This window comes from Orbilia oligospora (genome assembly GCF_000225545.1).
Source record: "Orbilia oligospora ATCC 24927 unplaced genomic scaffold scaffold00097, whole genome shotgun sequence".
Lineage (NCBI taxonomy): Eukaryota > Fungi > Ascomycota > Orbiliomycetes > Orbiliales > Orbiliaceae > Orbilia > Orbilia oligospora.
This window is the reverse complement of record NW_011645654.1, coordinates 1,255,823-1,274,602: the sequence shown is the minus strand read 5'-3', so window position 1 is coordinate 1,274,602 and position 18,780 is coordinate 1,255,823. Positions and strand designations below refer to the sequence as shown.

The 18,780-nt window shown below is 44.8% G+C and overlaps 7 protein-coding genes across 7 annotated transcripts; all 7 read right to left on the bottom strand.

Moving 5' to 3' along the window:
• Positions 1–211: 211 nt before the first annotated feature.
• Positions 212–4,741, bottom strand: AOL_s00097g378 (uncharacterized protein; the record flags this gene model as incomplete). The annotated part of the gene is made up of 5 exons (XM_011126211.1): positions 212–1,756; positions 1,854–1,948; positions 3,179–3,467; positions 3,575–4,367; positions 4,485–4,741. 5 exons carry the CDS (start codon positions 4,739–4,741, stop codon positions 212–214), a joined length of 2,979 nt encoding a protein of 992 aa, XP_011124513.1.
• A 437-nt stretch (positions 4,742–5,178) lies between these two features.
• AOL_s00097g377 (uncharacterized protein) lies at positions 5,179–6,623 on the bottom strand (the record flags this gene model as incomplete). Its single annotated transcript, XM_011126210.1, has 3 exons — positions 5,179–5,538; positions 5,632–6,268; positions 6,358–6,623. 3 exons carry the CDS (start codon positions 6,621–6,623, stop codon positions 5,179–5,181), a joined length of 1,263 nt encoding a protein of 420 aa, XP_011124512.1.
• A 944-nt stretch (positions 6,624–7,567) lies between these two features.
• Positions 7,568–9,196, bottom strand: AOL_s00097g376 (uncharacterized protein; the record flags this gene model as incomplete). The annotated part of the gene is made up of 3 exons (XM_011126209.1): positions 7,568–7,909; positions 7,974–8,658; positions 8,751–9,196. 3 exons carry the CDS (start codon positions 9,194–9,196, stop codon positions 7,568–7,570), a joined length of 1,473 nt encoding a protein of 490 aa, XP_011124511.1.
• Positions 9,197–10,347: 1,151 nt separating this feature from the next.
• Positions 10,348–11,780, bottom strand: AOL_s00097g375 (uncharacterized protein; the record flags this gene model as incomplete). Its single annotated transcript, XM_011126208.1, has 3 exons — positions 10,348–10,641; positions 10,717–11,419; positions 11,509–11,780. The coding sequence occupies 3 exons, from the start codon at positions 11,778–11,780 to the stop codon at positions 10,348–10,350; spliced, it is 1,269 nt and encodes a 422-aa protein (XP_011124510.1).
• A 652-nt stretch (positions 11,781–12,432) lies between these two features.
• AOL_s00097g374 (uncharacterized protein) lies at positions 12,433–13,514 on the bottom strand (the record flags this gene model as incomplete). The annotated part of the gene is made up of 2 exons (XM_011126207.1): positions 12,433–12,894; positions 12,969–13,514. 2 exons carry the CDS (start codon positions 13,512–13,514, stop codon positions 12,433–12,435), a joined length of 1,008 nt encoding a protein of 335 aa, XP_011124509.1.
• Positions 13,515–14,821: 1,307 nt separating this feature from the next.
• On the bottom strand, positions 14,822–16,347 carry AOL_s00097g373 (uncharacterized protein; the record flags this gene model as incomplete). The annotated part of the gene is made up of 2 exons (XM_011126206.1): positions 14,822–15,166; positions 15,286–16,347. The coding sequence occupies 2 exons, from the start codon at positions 16,345–16,347 to the stop codon at positions 14,822–14,824; spliced, it is 1,407 nt and encodes a 468-aa protein (XP_011124508.1).
• An 886-nt stretch (positions 16,348–17,233) lies between these two features.
• Positions 17,234–18,505, bottom strand: AOL_s00097g372 (uncharacterized protein; the record flags this gene model as incomplete). The annotated part of the gene is made up of 3 exons (XM_011126205.1): positions 17,234–17,378; positions 17,439–17,687; positions 17,748–18,505. The coding sequence occupies 3 exons, from the start codon at positions 18,503–18,505 to the stop codon at positions 17,234–17,236; spliced, it is 1,152 nt and encodes a 383-aa protein (XP_011124507.1).
• Between the last annotated feature and the right edge of the window lie 275 nt (positions 18,506–18,780).

Genomic DNA, 18,780 nt, shown 5'->3' with positions numbered 1-18,780 from the left:
ATAAGTATATACAAGAAGGATATAAAGTAACGGAAGAAAAACATCCCAAAGGATATCATAGGTATCATAAATAATACCCAGAAACAAAAGACAATAGTAGTAACTTAAGCCGTTTCCATCCCCCAAAGGATATCAAAGCCCAAATGCCAATATTCGCCAATAAAAAGAACATAACGAGTCCTGGGAATCATAAAAAAGAAAAATTGTACGCCTAGAAGAACATCGAACCCCCGGTCTCTGCTAGCTCGAACTCGCAACCTAATCCCGCCTTTTCTCCCAGCCTTTTTAAATTCGCTAGAATACTTTGTCTAACATCTTTATCGTCGTCAAAATCGTCTTTGATATGGATGATAACAATCTTCAATCCTTTAAGGGGTAGTGCTGTATCAACTGGACCCCCCGCATTGCTCACCATCGAAATTGGTGACACATTCTGGGTGGGGACAGAAGTATATTCCGGTTGATCATCATCGTCGTCTTCTCTTCGTCTCTTTCCACCAGATGACCGCCGTTGGATACCAATGTTTGATGCTGTAGTCAGACCCTCGACATCGGTAGGTGACCTTGGTACATCACTTTCGCCATCAGAGTTGTATTGGCTCAAAGGCTGCAAGAATTCTGCGTCGAAAGGATCAATTTGCAAAAGTGACTGCGAGCGTTCAGCATAACCATTATTAGTTCTCCGCCTCTTAGGCACTGAATACCGTCTCGCTTCCCGCTCTTTCTGCAGTAGCACCTTGCTTGCAAGAACTTGCAACTCCTCAACAATATGTCTTGGTGTCAAGTGTCCGTATAGGAACTCGTCTTTCTGGTGGATATCGTAGCTGGACTCGATAAAAATAGCCTCTAACACACCACTGTGCACCTTCTCTGCTGCGTAATTCCAGATGTAAACGTTTCTCCTGGGTTCCGAGATTGATACACTATCGGGTTCCACGTCTCCAAATATCATGATCTCCTTGGATGTATAGTCGTCCCTGATGAAGAAGCAAGATGAATCGTACACACATTTCTTTTGCCAAGTAGCTGACCGGAGAGTTGATGGTTTAAACACGCATTTCTGCGGTCCTCCATCCTCCGTCGCTACCATCGCCGCGTCACTACCGCGGTGGGTGTGTTTATGCATGCAGTGCCCGTGAGACACAGGCCATGCTTGCACCGACAGACCATCGACAACTTTGCGGTACTCAATCTTGCCATCAACGACTGAGGCGTCCACGAGCCGTTGGTAAGTGAGAAAGCCGACACCACCATTTTCGTCGCTAAGATTTGGCCAGATTATATCATTGAAGACGTGGAGTTTTAAGGCTTCGATCGTGGGAGGTAAGGCTGCGATTGTCTTTTTTGCGTTGTGTGGGAGCATGCCCGCCGTGTTGATTACGAGGCCCGAAATATGGTCGAGGTGTGGATGGGTGATACAGTAACCACCGACAAGTTCGCGGAAAATGTGGGCAGCATTTGCACGTGGTGTCTTGAAAGGCAGGTCACACCCCTGGAAGTGCGAAGGAGGATTTGAAGCATTGGTATTTACGGTGAGGTCGCGGTGTTGGATCGAAGAGACTCGGCGTCTAGTCGAGTTAGGGGTTGTTGGAGTTGTGGGATGTTGAGGAGACGAAGTATTCTCAAGGATACGGATGATGGAAGCGAGATGGCTACCGGCGTCGACAGCGAGGATAGAGCCAGGCGACCAGTCAGTGGCTGTGGATCTGACGAGAAATCCAGTGACACCTTCCTCGCTAGGTCCTCCTCCAGCTCCCTATAAGACCGACAGTTAGCAGGAGTACATGTAACTCGGGAACGCACATATAGGTATATGCGTGCGACGATGACGACGATGCAAGGTGGGAACATACCAGAGTAATGACCTGGAAAGCTGGAGGACTGGTAAGGCTCGCCAGCTTGACGGGAATTTTGACTATCGGGGATCCACTTTTGATAAGATGGCGTCCTAATGTCGACAGATGCACGACTTGGGGTATGTTCAGGCTGAAAGACCAATTGGGGAATAGAAATGTGGCCTGGACTTTTAAACGGTTCGGCCTCCTTTTCCGGATACCAACAAAACCCGCTCCGACGAATGCAAGGTGGATCGTAGGTACTTGGTATGGAATGAAATCAAGACAGTGATAGTGTTCCTTCGAGTTCAGAATAAGGGATATCGATACGAATTAAATAGGCCCAGCCACCGTCCAGGAATAATAAAATAATGTTGAAATGGGCGGAAAATTCTTCATCGGGTGGCAGCGGTGAGGGGCGTCATCAGCCAGGGTTTGCTCTCAATCTTGCAGCAAAGACCGGCGTCTCCCAGCACCAGTGCAGCAACAATGCAGTGGTTTTGGCAGCGGTTTGGCAGCAAGTGGCAGCAGTGGCAGCAAGTGGCAGCAAGTGGCAGCAAGTGGCAGCAAGCACCCGCAGAATGGAGTTTGGTAGCGGCAGTAGTCTCCTGGCACCTGCGTAATCCCGCTGCTGCCCAGACCTCGAGCAAATGCGCTTTGTCCTGACCCACGTGAGGCTCTTTCCGTGGAATGGAATCTTGATCCTGCGTTACGTTCGAGAAGCAGTCGACGAAGTTGATCGATTCGGAAGTTTTTTCCCGGCTGTGACACAGATCTAATAGGTGAGTCGTCTATGCACAGACAACAGGCGAGATATGTAGAAGCAAAGCATGCCCTGGCTAGCGATCTGGTGAGCAATCAGATCCTTGAGAGAGTAGTTGAGGAGGCGAAGCAACAGGTGCCATGGACCGGGGCATGGAGGAGGGTTTACGTACCAGGATAGGGATCATTGGCAATTGTGGTTAGTGTGCATGTGGCTGGCTGTGGTTGGTGTGGTTGGTGTGGTTAAAGTCGAAGCATCACAGGCGCTTAGCTAGATTTGGTGTTTTGAAGTTGGTTCTTTCCGTTTTCGGTTAGATTGATGTTAAATGCAACAGGCCCCAACGCAGCCTTCTCTTTGAGAGGTTTCTTTGAGGTTCATGTTCACGTTCTTTGAAAAAAATTTTGCATTTTGACGGAAAAAGAAAAAGCCAAAGAATCAGACACATTGCACTGCAAAGTTTTTTTTTCAGTTTTGTAAACTAACTACTTTGTTGGACGGATTAACTATTGGTCTGGTGTCAGTGAAGGCACGCCGAGTTTGGTCTCCCGATCCTGGAACCCTAGCTGTATGATATCAATACCCCTTTCTGACTGCCTTATCACATAACTCTCGAACTGCCAAACACTCTTATCGACGTATCTCACACTCTTCCAGATAATCTTCTTGAGTAGGGTGATATACAAGGCACAGAGTTTTGCTGCGTGTTTATACACCTCTTTCTCCTTTTCTTCCATTTGAGCGCGCCCGCTGGCGCTTCCGATTACATCATTGCGACTCTTCCACACCATAGCCGGAGCTCTGCGTACTACACCACAATGTTCGAACTCCAGTATTTCAAGGTTCTCGAGGCAAGATAAATTTATTGCAATCTATGTCGAAATTTCATACAGAAATTCTGATTAGTTCCTTCGTACACATGAAATGTAGTCGTGAGAGAGGAAGGACCGATGCCGATGATCATATGAAATAAACTTACCTTCCGTAAATCATCCGGGGTAAATTCCGCTTTTATATTCAGTCGAAATTCTTTGACATTGTTCAGAGTATTCACGTCCAGGTACGACATCTGAAGCGGAAGCCCCCCGAAAGCGCATACCTTCATTTCCAAGAGTTTCACGCAAGGCAGTTCCCAAAGAACCACTCCATCCGTTCCATCGTCTTCGGCTCCAGGCATGGGAATTGTATCCGGATTCAACCGATACTGACACTCCACATCATAGGTATGTATTTCCTCTATCACAAACTCTTCAAGGGAGCTTGTAGCTCCTTGCATGACGGCTATCCATGACTCCATCCAATGCTTCGTATTGTAGCGCTCGCGGATAAATTCCGTACAATACCGTATGAATCGTATCCGCAGCCTCCTCAACCTCGCTACAACATTCCAACCCTGTTTCTTTCGCACCATCATCATCTGCTTAGCACCCACGTAATTGCCGACGTTCGCCCCAAATTTTTGCGTAATATCTAGCTCTTTTAGATTTCCATTCCTCTCAAGTGAATATGCTACGATATCAAGGGTATCGGCAAACCCGAGATTGCCGAGATCGTCACAGATCTCTAGCTTGCGAAGATTCTGAAACCCCAGGACTAGGGGTATAAGGTTGTGAAACGTCATGAAAATAATTGGGTAGTACGAAAGTTCCCGCTCTCTCGGCCTTATTATCTTCCGCCGCTTTCCTAGATGTTCATTATCCTCGAGGGAAAGGTATATACGGGCAATTGTGCTTTCTGTATTGAAGTATGTGCACGTGTTTATCGTGACTTCACTATGTACAGAAAAGAGCGCCAGTCAGTGTATCGAGCATTGATCAAGGTTCAAATAAATCCGTCGTTGTCCCCTTACAAAAGTATTCATCGTTCGAGAAGGGATGAATGAGACTTACCGAACATGAGGGGCACTATCGTTTCTCAAGTACGCTTCGCCAAGCTTCCGATACTCCGTCCGATCTAATGGACATTCTATTTGTAAATGGCGGTATAAGACTTCGGTGCATATCGCATTAAGTCGCTGATTTATCCGAGCGAAGCGGGCATGATCTGATTTCTTCAAGGATGGGGATTCTAGGATCCTAAATATCAACTCGTTCGGAAGGTCGAGAAAGTTGAGTTTCGTATTTCTGATTTCGGGCTGCATCGTCATTATAGTGTACAGGGCTGGACCCCGGGCGGATCAATAATTAATTTATTACGAGTCCGAGGCTGTTATAGTGCTTGGTTGGACTTATCGAACTGCATTCCTACGAGATGAAAAGAGCTTTATAGACTGGATGACAGGATGCATTTTTTGTGTTAAAAACACTGAGCTTGAGAGTTGTATTGAAAAACAGAATTTTTGAACCTTTCTGATAGTTCAATAACTAGATTGAATACAAACTCCATAAAGGAAGAGGAAACAGGCCAGAAACTGGGTGTTTGACCCTTTCGGAATTCCACGTGGAGTCGGTAAACAGTGGGAAAAGAAGCACTGGTCAACAAAAATTTAAGAACGGTGATAGGCTCCCGAATTATTAAGTGTAAAGTTATCCTGGAGTTGAAGAATTGGGCTATCATGGCATTGACCCAAACTTTGTACACCCTTTAGGGTATATGATGCCCGATCCCAAGATACCCAATATCGTCCGTAGTCCAGCCCCAGAAGTCAACAGCCAGAGCATAGGCTGGCAATTCAAAGCTCTCAAAGACTTGTTTTGGGACGCGCTCGACAAGATAAGCTAATAGCAAAACCCCTTCGCGAGCTGGAAGCTCTACAGCATAGGTGACTGAGTTTAGCTCTTTCAATGCCATGATTAGCAATTCCGTTACCATGCGGCAACCCTCCCTATTGTATGATGGCATAGCTTCGCCGGATAGAAGGAACGGAGGTACCCAGTTATTAATGTTGAGAACGTGAATATGCATTTCCTTGACTTGGACGAGCGAGGAAAGATTATCAGCAAGCTATAGAATCAGAACGAACACAAGTTAGAAGATTTTTAATATAGACCGAATGCTGACTGGGCATTCGGACTCGAGCTCGGTGGCTTTACATACCTCTTCGAGATCTTGACGTAAAGGGCTGAGAAAATGGAATGCCTCTACACTCCCTAGGGTCTCCAGATCAAGAATATCCGACAACGGCGCAACCTCTTTCCCAACGAAATTGATCCCCAAATTCTTTAAGCTAGGGAGACTCCAAAGTCTTCGTCGAGTACCTGTTTGCTCCCCCGCTTGGGTTCCATCTGGTGGAACGACATAATCGAACAGAAAATGCATGATATCATCGGTGCAACCGTCAAGCATGGTCATAAAACTATCAGTTAAGTTCCAAGAGTCGCCTCGTGCCTCGTGGGCCCATCCCTTGAGAATGAACTGGACCGTGAGTAATGTGAGCTGTACCACAGTCCCTTGTCGTAGAATCTCATGGATACAATCCAAATCCATCTCCTGTGACAGTTCCTCAGCGCTGGGCTTGTGTACAACCACCAGTTCCTTGAGGTTTGGATTTGAAACAAGAATTCCACTGATGCCCTTAAGAATCTCAAACCATGAGAAATACTGTGCTCCGTCGCCGAATGTATACAGCGCGAGTCTCTGGATTCGATTGAAGAAAACGAAATGATCTTTGAATAAATTTTCATCGGAGCCAAGATCGAGGGCCTGGGCGGATGTGTGGTTGTATGATAGATTACTAGTTCATGAATTCAGAGTCAGCCCAGCACCAGATCTGAGAATTTAAATTGAATAGTAGTAAAGAAAACTCGAAAGTATGAGACTTACCGGACATAGCTCCCCTTCTTCTTGAAAACCTGTATCATTTTTCTGAATTTGGTTACTGTACTAGAATCTGGAGCGGTTGGTTCCATATCGTCATCAAGATATGGGATTGGGTCGATGTCAATTGCAATTGGTAATGTGCGATAGAGAACGCGGTCAGCAATAATTCGGAACCTTCGCGAGACGAGGGCACAATTAGCGAGGTCCTCATTATTCAAGGAAGAATCCTCGAGGAAGAGGCCAATCAGTTCGTTTGGACACTTCTCCATCGTAATATGATTGTTTCTCTGCAGCTGTATTTCTTGATCCGTATACCCCAGTGTTATAACTGAAGCTCAAATGTATCTGTTCTTGCAAGTTACAAGTTCAACCCGTGAGCAAAGAAAAACCAGCTACCCTGATTTGAATAGGATGAGCTTCTGTTAGTGAGCTTCAATAGCTTAGTCTTATGAAACTATCGAAGACTAGAAGTAATAGTCTTGGGCTCGTTTGTGTTAGCCATTTTCAAGACCCGGGATTCTTAGATCTCATATGCATACCCAGTGGACTTGTTGATGATGATGAAAAAGCCTAGGCTCGAGACCGATAAGGATGGGAAAAGCAGAGTTGATCTGCTTTCTGCGAGTGAGTGAGTATCGATGTTCGATATAGGATAATGATTATGTTATGGAGGATGAAGGAGGGATGGGTTAATGAAGGGATTGATTGATTATAGTTGAAAGTTGGTGAATGTCATGACCAGGAGGGTTGGTTGACAATTGAACTGGCTGGTGACAGTTCAAGTAAATTATTTGGGTCCTAGCCATTGGGGAGTCCAGGCACCTCATCATCTGGTCTTGAATATAGCCCTAAGGTCTATATGTTGCACGCTCGGCAGGGCAAACCCCAGGTTGAGGGGGGGGGGGTAGGTTAAATATCACGTGATGGTGCGTGACAGATGTGTGAAGCAAGAGAAACCCTCTTCCAGGTACCATGGGCATCAAAACTATGATAGCTTCTAAGTTGTCAATATTTATGCGGATCGCCCGCAGGAAATGCCTATATGACTTGGGGTTTGAGGCTATTCTCTAAAGATTGTATCAATGCGATAAATTAGCAAGGCTTTTGATATTGTATCATGATAGATAAAACCTCTCGTCTTGAAGGTGTTATTAATATTTTATATATACATCTTTAGATTGATAGCTTTCAATCCATGTTCGTTGGTAAGATGTTACCGAGCCGAGATATATCCTTCTTTTATATATCTCACTGGCTCCGGTAAGGATTTTATGCTTCTTTCAAGTGCTTTTATCCCCTGTGATCGAACAAACGATATTGTGGGTGTCGATATCTTTCTGTTGGTCGGATACTTGAGGGTACAATGTGCGGTAAATTTTTGATAACCAAGGGCCCAATTCACAGTATGAAGCCTTTCGAGATTGGTTTTAAGAAGGCCAAACTTTTCACATATTGGTGTGAGTTCCTCGTTGGTATACTCTCGAGCTTCGGGCCATTGTGGGTCCCATATACCAAGCTCCTCAAGGTTCCTGAACAAAGATAAGTTTTCAGAGAGCTAGAAGTTTGCCTCGTTAGTTTGGTCATATGATCATACTATCCGAATTCAAAGGGAAACATACAATATCAAAATCCATATCCACAATATCACAAGCAACCTTGAGTTTCTTGGCCTTGCCTAGGCTCTTCTTTTCAATAGACCTGATAGCTCCAGTATTTGGGAAATTATGCGCATGAATTTCCATCTCCCTAATTCTCGGAAACGACCATAACTTGACTGGTGATAGAGTGCCGTCTTTGCGGTTGCTAATGCCGTCTATCAAAAGTGGGTCCGTTTCATCCAATTTCGAGTAATTCGCAAAAAGCTTGAAAACCGTAACTTCATTCGTAGCCCCCTCAAATACCTCCATTAGTTGGTGGAAGTACTCATATCCCATCTCCGTCGGCTCGAACCTCCTTCCTAGTATTATCGTCAAACTTCTAAGCTTCGAAACAACACCTTTCGACAGAGTATTGTGAACGCTTTTCATATTAGCTGGCATTTCGTATCTAGCGTCGGGCTGTGCCGCAAGTCGGTGTCTTAGGGTTAAGTCTTCAAGAGTAGGTTTTGAGACCAAGATATTAGCGACGACTCGAAGGTATCCAGTCCATGATAGAGCAGCTCGTTCATCGAATTCTATGCTTCGAAGATTTTGAAACGGCTCGAATAGACTGATAAAGGGATCTCCGTCGTCTAAGGGTCCATAATAACGAGTTATGACGCCCATCTCTCTGTAGTATTGGTAGCCTCCCAAGAGTGACATTTCCCTTCAGTCCATATTTCGTCAGCATTCATTTTTTTTAAAAAAATAATAATATCAAGATCTAGATGCATAACCGTAGCATGTTGCATTACTTACCGAACGAGTTCTGCTCTCTTCTGGAAAGCATTTGAGTGAGGATCTGGTGGTGGCCCTATCCCAAACATCATCGAAAGGCCACTAATAACCGGTTCCAACAGCACCTCCACCAGGAGCCCGAACCCACTAGCAAGTCCCAGTGAGCAAGTCGGATTAAATGGTGCAATCCAATCGAACCGTCGATACAAAATCGGATACATTATACCCTGAAACCATCTGCAAGTCGCAGCAAAACACACCCGATCCCGAGGCGTAAGAGTATCGTCTTCAATGATCTGTAGGATGATTTCAATAGGCAGCGAAGCCAAAAGATTCGGCTTGATAGAAGGCTTCTGTCGAAATCTAGCCGGATCCGGTAGCAGTCCCATTTTGGTAGAAGATGAGGTTAATCCCGGTCGAAGTGTTGTCAAAAGATTTGTGGAACCAAACCCATGTATCACAATCATGATGGTGAGATCTTGGGAATGAATGAAAGAACTGAGAAGACTTTATAGTATAGTATAACTTCGATAAACGGGAAAGCAGCTGGCAGGCACGTAGCTAGAATTTCCCGGAACCCGTGGAACCAAGGAATAGAGATGGCATAATTGTTATCATCTGTGGCGCCCAAATATATATATATATATCAGAACAGGAATACATTAATCTTGCCGTCACTCGGAGCGCGGAGCTTACACTTTTCTTATCCAGGGAATAGCTTCAGCTCCCGGGTCGAGGTCGAACGGGAAACGTTAAAAGAATCCACGCCAAGCCGGAAAGCCGACCTCGACGGATATACTCATGCATGCCTGAACATAAACGTCCAGTATCGGTCGACACAAGTCCAGACGCCCTCCGTATCTGACAAAAATTACCGGTCAGTATCATATAACTAATAGCAGCCTATTCGCAATTGTGCGCACCACCGTAAGCCAACTGGGATCTGGGATCCACAGTCGTAGACTTGAGTTGTCAAAATTTAAATATATAAATGTTACCAAGCTTGTAGAGCTACAAGCCGCAGAGGATAATCATGCAGGCCTTTTAGGGCTGATAGCTGCACGTATCTGCACATATCCACAGCCACAAACTGATCTAGTGACAGTCAACTGGTCCGTGGCGTGTCACTAGTTGAATGATAGGATGAAAAATAACCAAGGTATATACGAGATATGTGGAGAAAGATGTCATTTGGAGTATGTTGTATTATTAATAAGAGCCGAAAGGTGTAATACGGAGAGTTACTATACGTATGGGGCCATGCATAGTGGGGGCATATAATCGGCAGACCGCGAAACCAAAAATAAATCTCAAATCTTCAAACCGAACCACACAATGCCTGCGTTGCATTTTTTCTTACAAAGTCAAAATTTTAAAATCAATTCAATTGTTAAATCTAATGAATCTATTGGCTAAGGGGGGTTTACAAGGCTTAAGTGGGAGGGGATTGGGTTTGGATGATTCTAAAAGGGCGGATAATATAAGATGGTGACATGCAGACAAATTCTGCGGAAAAAAAAAAGGCGATCGCAACAACCCTTTAACAGGGTTTCAATCCTCGACGGAGGATTTTCATCGTCGGGTTACTATACCCGCATAGGTTGGGAGTCCTTTGAACTCACTTCATTCGTAACTCAACCCCGCCGTCGCATGGGGATTGGATAAAGTATTCGCGACGATTAAACACAATATCATCTTCGCGAAAACTCATCTGTTGAAAAAGTCCGATGCTTTCCAGCCTTTTGTGGTCAGGGTGTGCAGTCTTGTTGCCTTGCCATATCGTTTTGTCATATTGAGACAAGTATACTGTGCCCCGGTAACCAAAATACGTCGCTGCTATATCAGCGGTCGTATGTTGGATTACCACATTGATAGTGGTGACTTCCGGACACTGAGATAGAAATCCGAGGGCCTGTTTGCAAGTATTAGTGCCAAATCCGCATATATGCATATATGTATAGTTATCAGGAACAATTATACGCCTTACAATTTCTGGCTTTTGTGGGTAGTATGGCGATGTCAGCGTCTCGATTTGGTGAAGTAGAAAGACCTCGTGCACTCTAATCGGAATAACTGGGTGTTTAATAATGTCGGTAGATCTGATGACCAAATGACGGAGTGATGGTAGGCGGATGAGGAGAGGGTGCCGTTCGTCACCGGCGTTCTCCTCAATGGTTTTGAACAAGTTCTGAAAGGGCAAAGACAGCTTGAGCTCAGCGGTCTCTACTGTCGCCGTAACTCGTTCACAGAATCCAAGAAATAAAAAAAAGTTCTTGATATCGACATCAAAACGAAACTCGTCATCATCTTCGAAATTGAGGATCAGTTTCGACAAACGGGCGTGGTTGAGGCAGATCGGCTTGATTTGATACGCCCAAAATTCAATATCAAGGTGCACGCCATCGGATGTGATCAATGCCGCCTTTTCTCCAAAGTACGGAGTAATGCTTAGTGTTTTGGGACCATGGCATAGGGACAATATGGCTGAAACTCCATCACAGAACCCTAGCCAGTGTAGGCCCGCTCTGTCCCTAATCTCGAGGAAACGCAGTCCTCTGAACGAGTGAACCACCTCGATAACTCCTATATCAATATATTGCCTCATCGGGTCTTCGAGGTTGAATCCTGGGGGGAACTGTATTGTACCACCCCACGAACGGACTCGGACATCGGAGGTTGTTACCAATGATCTGTTCGGATTATGATGTTAGTTATTTCCCCATCGTATTCATGGACTAATGGAGTTTCTTTCAACTAGGGTTAAATCGAAAATACTAACTTTGTGTACTTGGCAAAGTTTTGTACCAATGTAGCCCAACTTGCCCTTCCTAATCTGTCCCCCGTTGGTCTATTTTCACAGTGAACCCTTTCAAAAATTCGCCTGACAGTCGCTGTGCGACATCTTTTGGAGGCCATTGAAAAGTTTTTTGCATCTTCAAGGCGCATATGTTCAACCAAATCCAACAGGACCTCCGTCGGTAGCAGCTCAATCTTGGAGGCGCCCCTTTGCTTCTTCTTTGCTTCCTTGTCTAGGAAAGCCTTTCTCTCCATAACAAGAGGCGAACAGATTCTTCGAGGGCTAGTCTTTTTCTATGACATTGTCCGATAGAACGAAAATTGCCCCCTAAGTTTGAGATGGTGGTTCTCCTCAACTCTTGGATAGCCCGCTCGATCACTGACAGTCTCATGGTTTCCTTCCCACTTGTAGCTTTCATGGTACTATAAGTGCTAAGATTGCTCACTGGCGTTTTCAAAGGAATGATAGCTTGTTAATGTCGTGGTTGAGGGTTAGCTGGGTGGATTGAATTGGTGAGAATTTGTGGGGCTAATGGTTGAAGTTCTGGAGTGGACGTGAAAACAGGGTTGATGTACAGGTTAAGGAATGAACATAAGGATTCGTGTTTATATCTAGATCTCTACGGTCGACATCTTAGATCTCCAAATATTGGCGACGGCACATACATGATGCATCAATGACTTTAAAATACTATAGTATATGGATCAATAGGCTGGTCCCGAGTATTAGGACAGAACTAGAATGGCTTCGAATCGCCCCTTAGGTACCCAGGTGGAACAAGTATGGCTAGAGAGTCCATCCTAAGAAGTCCTATTCAATTTCACGTGATCACGCTAAAATATATTTCGTTCATACGTGCATTACATTCATTCATTTATATTCATCATGGACAGTAAAATAATTCGCTCAGCTAGATTCCGAAACCTCGACCTCCCGCCCCGGATACGATACCGCCTCCCGCTCAAACCAAACCAAATCTTGCCAATTAATCCTCGGCGGGAATTCACCATCCTCGCAAGGCAAAACCTCAATATTCGGATACTTCCCATGATAGTCACTACAATCCCATCCATCTTCAACGCTTGCTTTTTGAAATTTCATTCGCTGCAAACTTAAATTTGCACTCCTGTCGCTATTTCGGGTAATATTATACTGAAATAGTAGCGGAGGAGCGTATGCACTATACCATTTCACAACTTCGAGGTGAGGGAGATGTTTAGAAAGAATTTTGGAGTCGGCTAGTGCTGGTGCTATACCGACGTGAAAAATACGATGTGTATCCTTGCAGGTTGAGCAGCGAAAGTAGTTGTGAGCGTGCGAAAGACGGACTTCCCTAAGATTTGAAAACGGTAGGAAGCGGTCCAAAATCTGCAACATACAATAGCGATGTCAGAATACAGTTGATAATAGAAACTCATGGGTAGCTAAGTGATAGAACAGACCCCATTATCCGTCGTCCAATTCTCCGGCCGTGGACTCGAAAAGATGCGAACCTTCCTTAGGGTTTCCACGCTTACGATGCTTGAAATTGTCGCGCCAGAAAGTCGCAAATCCTGAATCTGCAGGAACTCGAGTTGAGGGAGCGACAGCGGTTTAGAATTCAGCAGCAGCGTACCCTGTGATTCGATACGAAGAAACCCGTCCAATATCAATGTTTGTAAACTATCCGTCACCTGCTTCAACCTTCCTACGATCTCGATAACCTGGCCGACCCGTAGAAGTTCAGAGTTCCTAACTTTCTTATCGAGAGCAAAGAAAGAAAGCCGAAGGGTCTGAAGTTTTGGAAGTGGTTCTTGAAGCCATGGTATATTTTCATCTCTGGGTTGGGATTTAGGCCCCCTCCCGCGTTCGCCTAGGTTTGGTTGTATGCTAAGATATCTCAACTTCGGTTTTGTTTCTAATTGGTTTTTTATAATCGAGAAGAAATCGTGCCATGACGTTTCGCTTATTTCGAGAAATCGTAGGCTTTCCAGTTGATTAAATGGCATCAACGAGTTACGGATAATACTTCCGTGACATCCTTGGACGTTGTAATGATAGAATGATTTCGATTCCGTTAACAGTTCGATCTCGCTGCACGAATGTATATATTCCAACATTCAACGTGTTAATCAAACGTTTCTGGGCATAGAGGTACTTTATAAAGTAAACTTCCAACAAAGTGTACTAACCGGACATGCCGTGCCTGCCGAACATAACAAGAATAACACCCTTCGGACTGCTGAAGCTCTTCATCCGATAAGCCATAAGTAAGTTTGATCCTCCGAAATAGATGTCGAAGGGAAATATTCCTGCTTCTGTGACATGCGAGACTGAATTGTTTGAGGTCCGTGAGTGATAGAAAAAAAGCAATTCTGTCGAGGAGTTCGTTCGGGAGATTCTCCATATTTGGTTACAAAGGTGTGCGATGGGTTCCCGCTTGTTTAGGTTCCTTTCCAGCGCAGGTACTCGTTGAGACCGACCTCAGCTACGAGCCGTTATCGAATCAGAGGGGATCCTTTCGAGTTTCGTCTGACCGATCGATCGCTGCCAAAAAAATCCAACATTTTCAACGCCAATAATGTAACAACAGGAACTCTTGGGCGGAGGACTTAGGTGTTGTGTCTAGTACCATGGCATGGATCATGCATGCGGAGTATAATAATGGTTCTACTAGGTCTGTAATCTAATATATAACAGAAATCCAAGGTCAATCAGGCTCCCGTACATTCAGTGAAGGGACAGATCTAGAGTATGGAGTAGTGGTTCTAACAGTCACCACCAGATTTAAGGCCGGTTGAGCTATATATATATATTGTATTTTAAGCCTATTTACATGTTCAAAAACACTTTCGGATGGCTGTCGCACGACTAGGCTCTTTAAAGGTATTAAAAAAAGAAGGGGAAAAGAGAAGGGGGAAGAAGAAAAAGAAAGTATATAGAGTAGAGGGCTGTCGAGTTTGAAGTTGCATACAAATTTTGTATCAAAGGGGGATGCACTCGCACGTATCAGTATAAGTACCTAAAGAGATCGACAGGGGCGACGCAGAAAAGATTGAGCTCATGAGAGTGAAGTGGCAGTTGACATAGCAACTGGCTTTTGCTGGTGGCTGCTCGTTCCTATAGATACATCAGTAAAGGTTCACGACCCAAAAGCGTGTGATCTAATAGCATGTATACACGTAGTCTCGTAGAGATGGCAATGCGTGGGGCACTCACTTACCTCGAACTAATAAATATGTTAATAGAAGCCCCCTGGACACCTCGAATAAACTTCGCTCCCGCCTCTTCTCAATTTTAACCCTTCCTCAATGGTTTAATCTTCTATGCACATATTGCTCTTCCAGTAATCCCAATTTTTATTTGGGTCGGTTGTTTTTATATCAGCCCAAATCGCTTTCTGTTCAGCAGTTTTAACAACTTCTTCGATTTGGATTTCATCTTCACTTCTAGTGACTCGGAAGTTGCGGCCAGTCAGACCGGCCTGTCCACGTATACTAAATAAAGTTGATACTGCCCAGCAGAATTTGGCCACCTCACCTGCCCAAGCATCCCAAAATTCCGGAGATAGGATTCCCGCCCCACCATTATTGCCGATGGGATCGCCCATATTAATTAACAAGAACCTCAAGGCTTTGAAATGCTGGAGCGTGTCTGCAAGCTGTTCACAGTTGGAAGGAAGTTAGTTTCAATTCAAGATACTGATAATTTCATACATATTCATCTAGAACATGCTAATATTCTTTTCGTAGTGATCCACACAATATTAAAGATACTCACGTGTTTTGCTTCCACCGGTGCTGGACCTAGGAAGACAATGTCTTCACATGGAGTGGAGATATAGGTATATATTGACAAACATCTGACGTTCTCAAAGCTATCCAACGTCATGAAATGCGACAAGTCCTCGAAGCAACAGATAGAATCGAAGTCGAGGAAACTCAAAGAAGGCATTGAAAGTGGGGTCAATGCTAGGGAAGCTTGTTCAGGACCCAATCCCTCAATCTGCTGACGCCTGATGACCATATTGGTAACAGGGCCTCCTTCGATATTAAAACAGAAATCTTCGAGAGAACCGAGGCGGGTACCGAAGAGGTTGAGAAACGGTTTGAATAGATATTCACCTCGCTCACTTGGTATATGGATACTCTGATGGATGAGAATTTCTAGGATTTTGAGGCGGCACGATCTAACAACATGGAGCTCATGCCGTTGGAAGATACGATATACAATATCGATAGGACATCGAGTCACTCCACAGAGCCACAAACCTAGAATCTCGAGGCAATGTTGATGATTCAAGATGTGCGCTACAATATTGCATCGTACTTCCCACGATTGTGGTGTAAGTTCGACTAGTCGGAGTTCCTTCAGGCCAGGAAACATCCCTAAAAATGTAGGTATGGTCGTCCCGGTAAACGCAACCTGCGGTTGGCTAAGGAGCAATCTTATATCCAAAGCCATGTGGATAGCGCTGTTGTAATTTGTCAATGGCCATCTAGATCCGTCGAAAAGGCTTTTCAAATACACTGACCGGACATGTTGAGCGTTCCTTAAGATGCACTCAATTCTGAGTTTCCGGGATTCGACAATTGGGAACTCTAGAACCACCTTCGACCACAACAAAGCGACAGAAATTGCACGGCAGAGGCGGGAGCAGGAGGAAAATGCGATAAGAGATCCTTTGTCTAAGGATGTCGCAATTTTTTCACCAATCTCGACTGGGGAGGTAGCAAAATAGTTCTTAGAAGGCTTCGAGGCTGAAGAAATCTTCATAGTCTCGCTGTTTAGGCCGTTTCCGACAATTGACAGAGCACTGATTTCGGCAGTGAGGTCTGGCATGGTTTCGAGAACCTCTTTGCCCGGTGGGTATGGTGTATAATTTGGTTTGTAGGTGGAAGAGTGTGTGAGGATGGGGAAAAGATTACATTTCTGATTCACAGGGCTTTTGGACAATTGTGGGAAACTTTCATGTTTTCAGCGTCGATTGTATTGTGCCTTCATGGCATACGGGATAGCGCTGGGGCTATGCCTACAGACGTGAAGCTATTCGTTGGATATCATCATAGTTTACACTCTATTCTTCATGGGAGGGATGGCTATCTGACTGCTATAGGGCAGACAAGATACATCGCCATGATTTCTACCTATCTTAGTTGAAATTCAAGGTTTTGGCCTTCAGGCCAGGATTGTAGTGTCTCTACAGTACTACAGTATAGGTGGGGTGTTTATCAAAAGATAAAGTAGTTAAATGTGTACAATCGTAAGCCGGCTATCGGGATCAGAGTGCCACAAAAGGCGGGCATTAAGAGTGGTTCGATCTCTAATTGCATATGGTCGGCGGGGGCCGGGCCATATAGTGTGCGAGTATCACCATGAAACACTATGACACGAGTGAGAGAGCATTCTAAGTCTTCGACATATCAATCCACTTCAAAAACCATAATCGTCATTTGTATTAGACATTAAACCCATTCTATCTACAAAGGCATGCATATGTTAAGTTCATCCTCTCTTCCTTCGGCCCACCCTATCCTATCATTTCCCATCAAAGTAGAGATCCATGTACACAAAATTCCCAAACCCGCCATGAAAAAAAGAGTACTTCCAAAATATATTCACAAAAGAAAAAAGGCCTACCCAAACGTTTTGTTTCCAAGCTAGTACCCAGGGGGTATGTTTTTGACCAAGGCTACTAATTTTTATAAAGACTACGTTTCTTTTTCTTTTAAGCAGTCTTCTGTGGTAGAGGTGGAAGCTCGGTTCCGAAAATACGATCCCAGAATCTACTGGTGACACCAAACCCGTTTTCATAGTCGGCGAAATGATGCTGTAGGTGGTATTTCTTAAGTTCTTGGTAGTAAGATGGAAGTCTAAACGTATTGATGTTAGTATTACGCTCGGGGGTAGTGATGGTGGATAAAGGAACTCACTTCTTATGGTGAAGGAAGTAGTGTGTCAAGTCATAGCAGATATAACCAAAGATGCCTCCGCAGAAAACTCCTGTGCCGACATACCAGTTGTGGGCGAAAAGAGTGTGTGCTAGTTTCCAGAATGGAGTGGCGAGAGCGATAAATAGGGTTGGCGGCATGACCAAACGATATCTGTCCATTGGGAGATAGTGGTGGATTCCGTGAAGCAGGAAGTGTAGGGTGATAGCGACGTTATTATCCGGAAGATATCTATTCAAGAGAAATTAGCAACTTCGCAGAGAAAAATATAGGAGAGGAAAGGGAACATACTCATCCAAATGGAACAAAAACCTATGTAGGACATACTCCACCAATGTCCATATCGCGATACCGCTCGCAAAACAAAGAGCAAGCTTCTCCGGGGTCAAACCTTGGCCTGCCATCCAAAGACCATAGGCCACACATGGCAACCAAATTATAGGAATAACATACCAAGCAGTCTTACTTAACGGTTCCAGGAAGTTTCCAAACAATGGAGCGGAATCTCCACCCTTGTAGTGTCTTGGCCGATGAACCTGCTTAAGATAGAACTCCTTGGAGAACCTGCCACGCCAGACTTGCATAAACATAGGCTTATCCAGGTCGATAAACTTGTGTGTTTTGAAGTCGTTGGTGATATCAGTTTCGACCGAAAGGTCTTCGGCTGTTGACATGCCAGTTGCTTCATATGTGGGATTCCCATTTGGGACGGCGGAGGTCTTGGCGGCACCGTTGGTAGACCCGTTGGCGGATCCGTTCGCAAGCTTAGCATCCTCCGGGCTCAAAAAACCGACAAGAGAATCGTCAAGAATCTCATATGCAGCATCAGAATGAACATGCGATTGAGGGTCTGCAATGATATCGGAGATATCCTTGCCAGCATAATCGAGAATCAAATCGTCGCCACCGGGATGGTCTGGAAGGAAATCGGTCAGGTCGTAGACTTTGGTGCCCAGAGTAACGTAACAGGACTTCTTTGACGAATGGTTTTTGGCAAGCTCGGCCAGCGTAAATGTAGGTAGATTCGCGGACGGCATTGTGGTAATCATAACAGCGATGATGATGATGCTTCCGATACGGCCGATGGGTGCTGCTGTGAAGTTGTGATGATGTCGCTGACTACAGCGCTGGTCGAGATTATAAAAAGGGAACGGAACGTCGGACAACACGGAAACCGAATATCCGTTTAGAAGTCGTAAACAAACAGCAGCCAAAGAAGTCCTGAAAAGAGAGCAGCCAAAGTCTTTCCCGCCCAACTCCGAAATAACCAAATTCGAATTTGAGATAAAGGGAAACAGAAATTTCTAAAACGAAAATGCGGGAA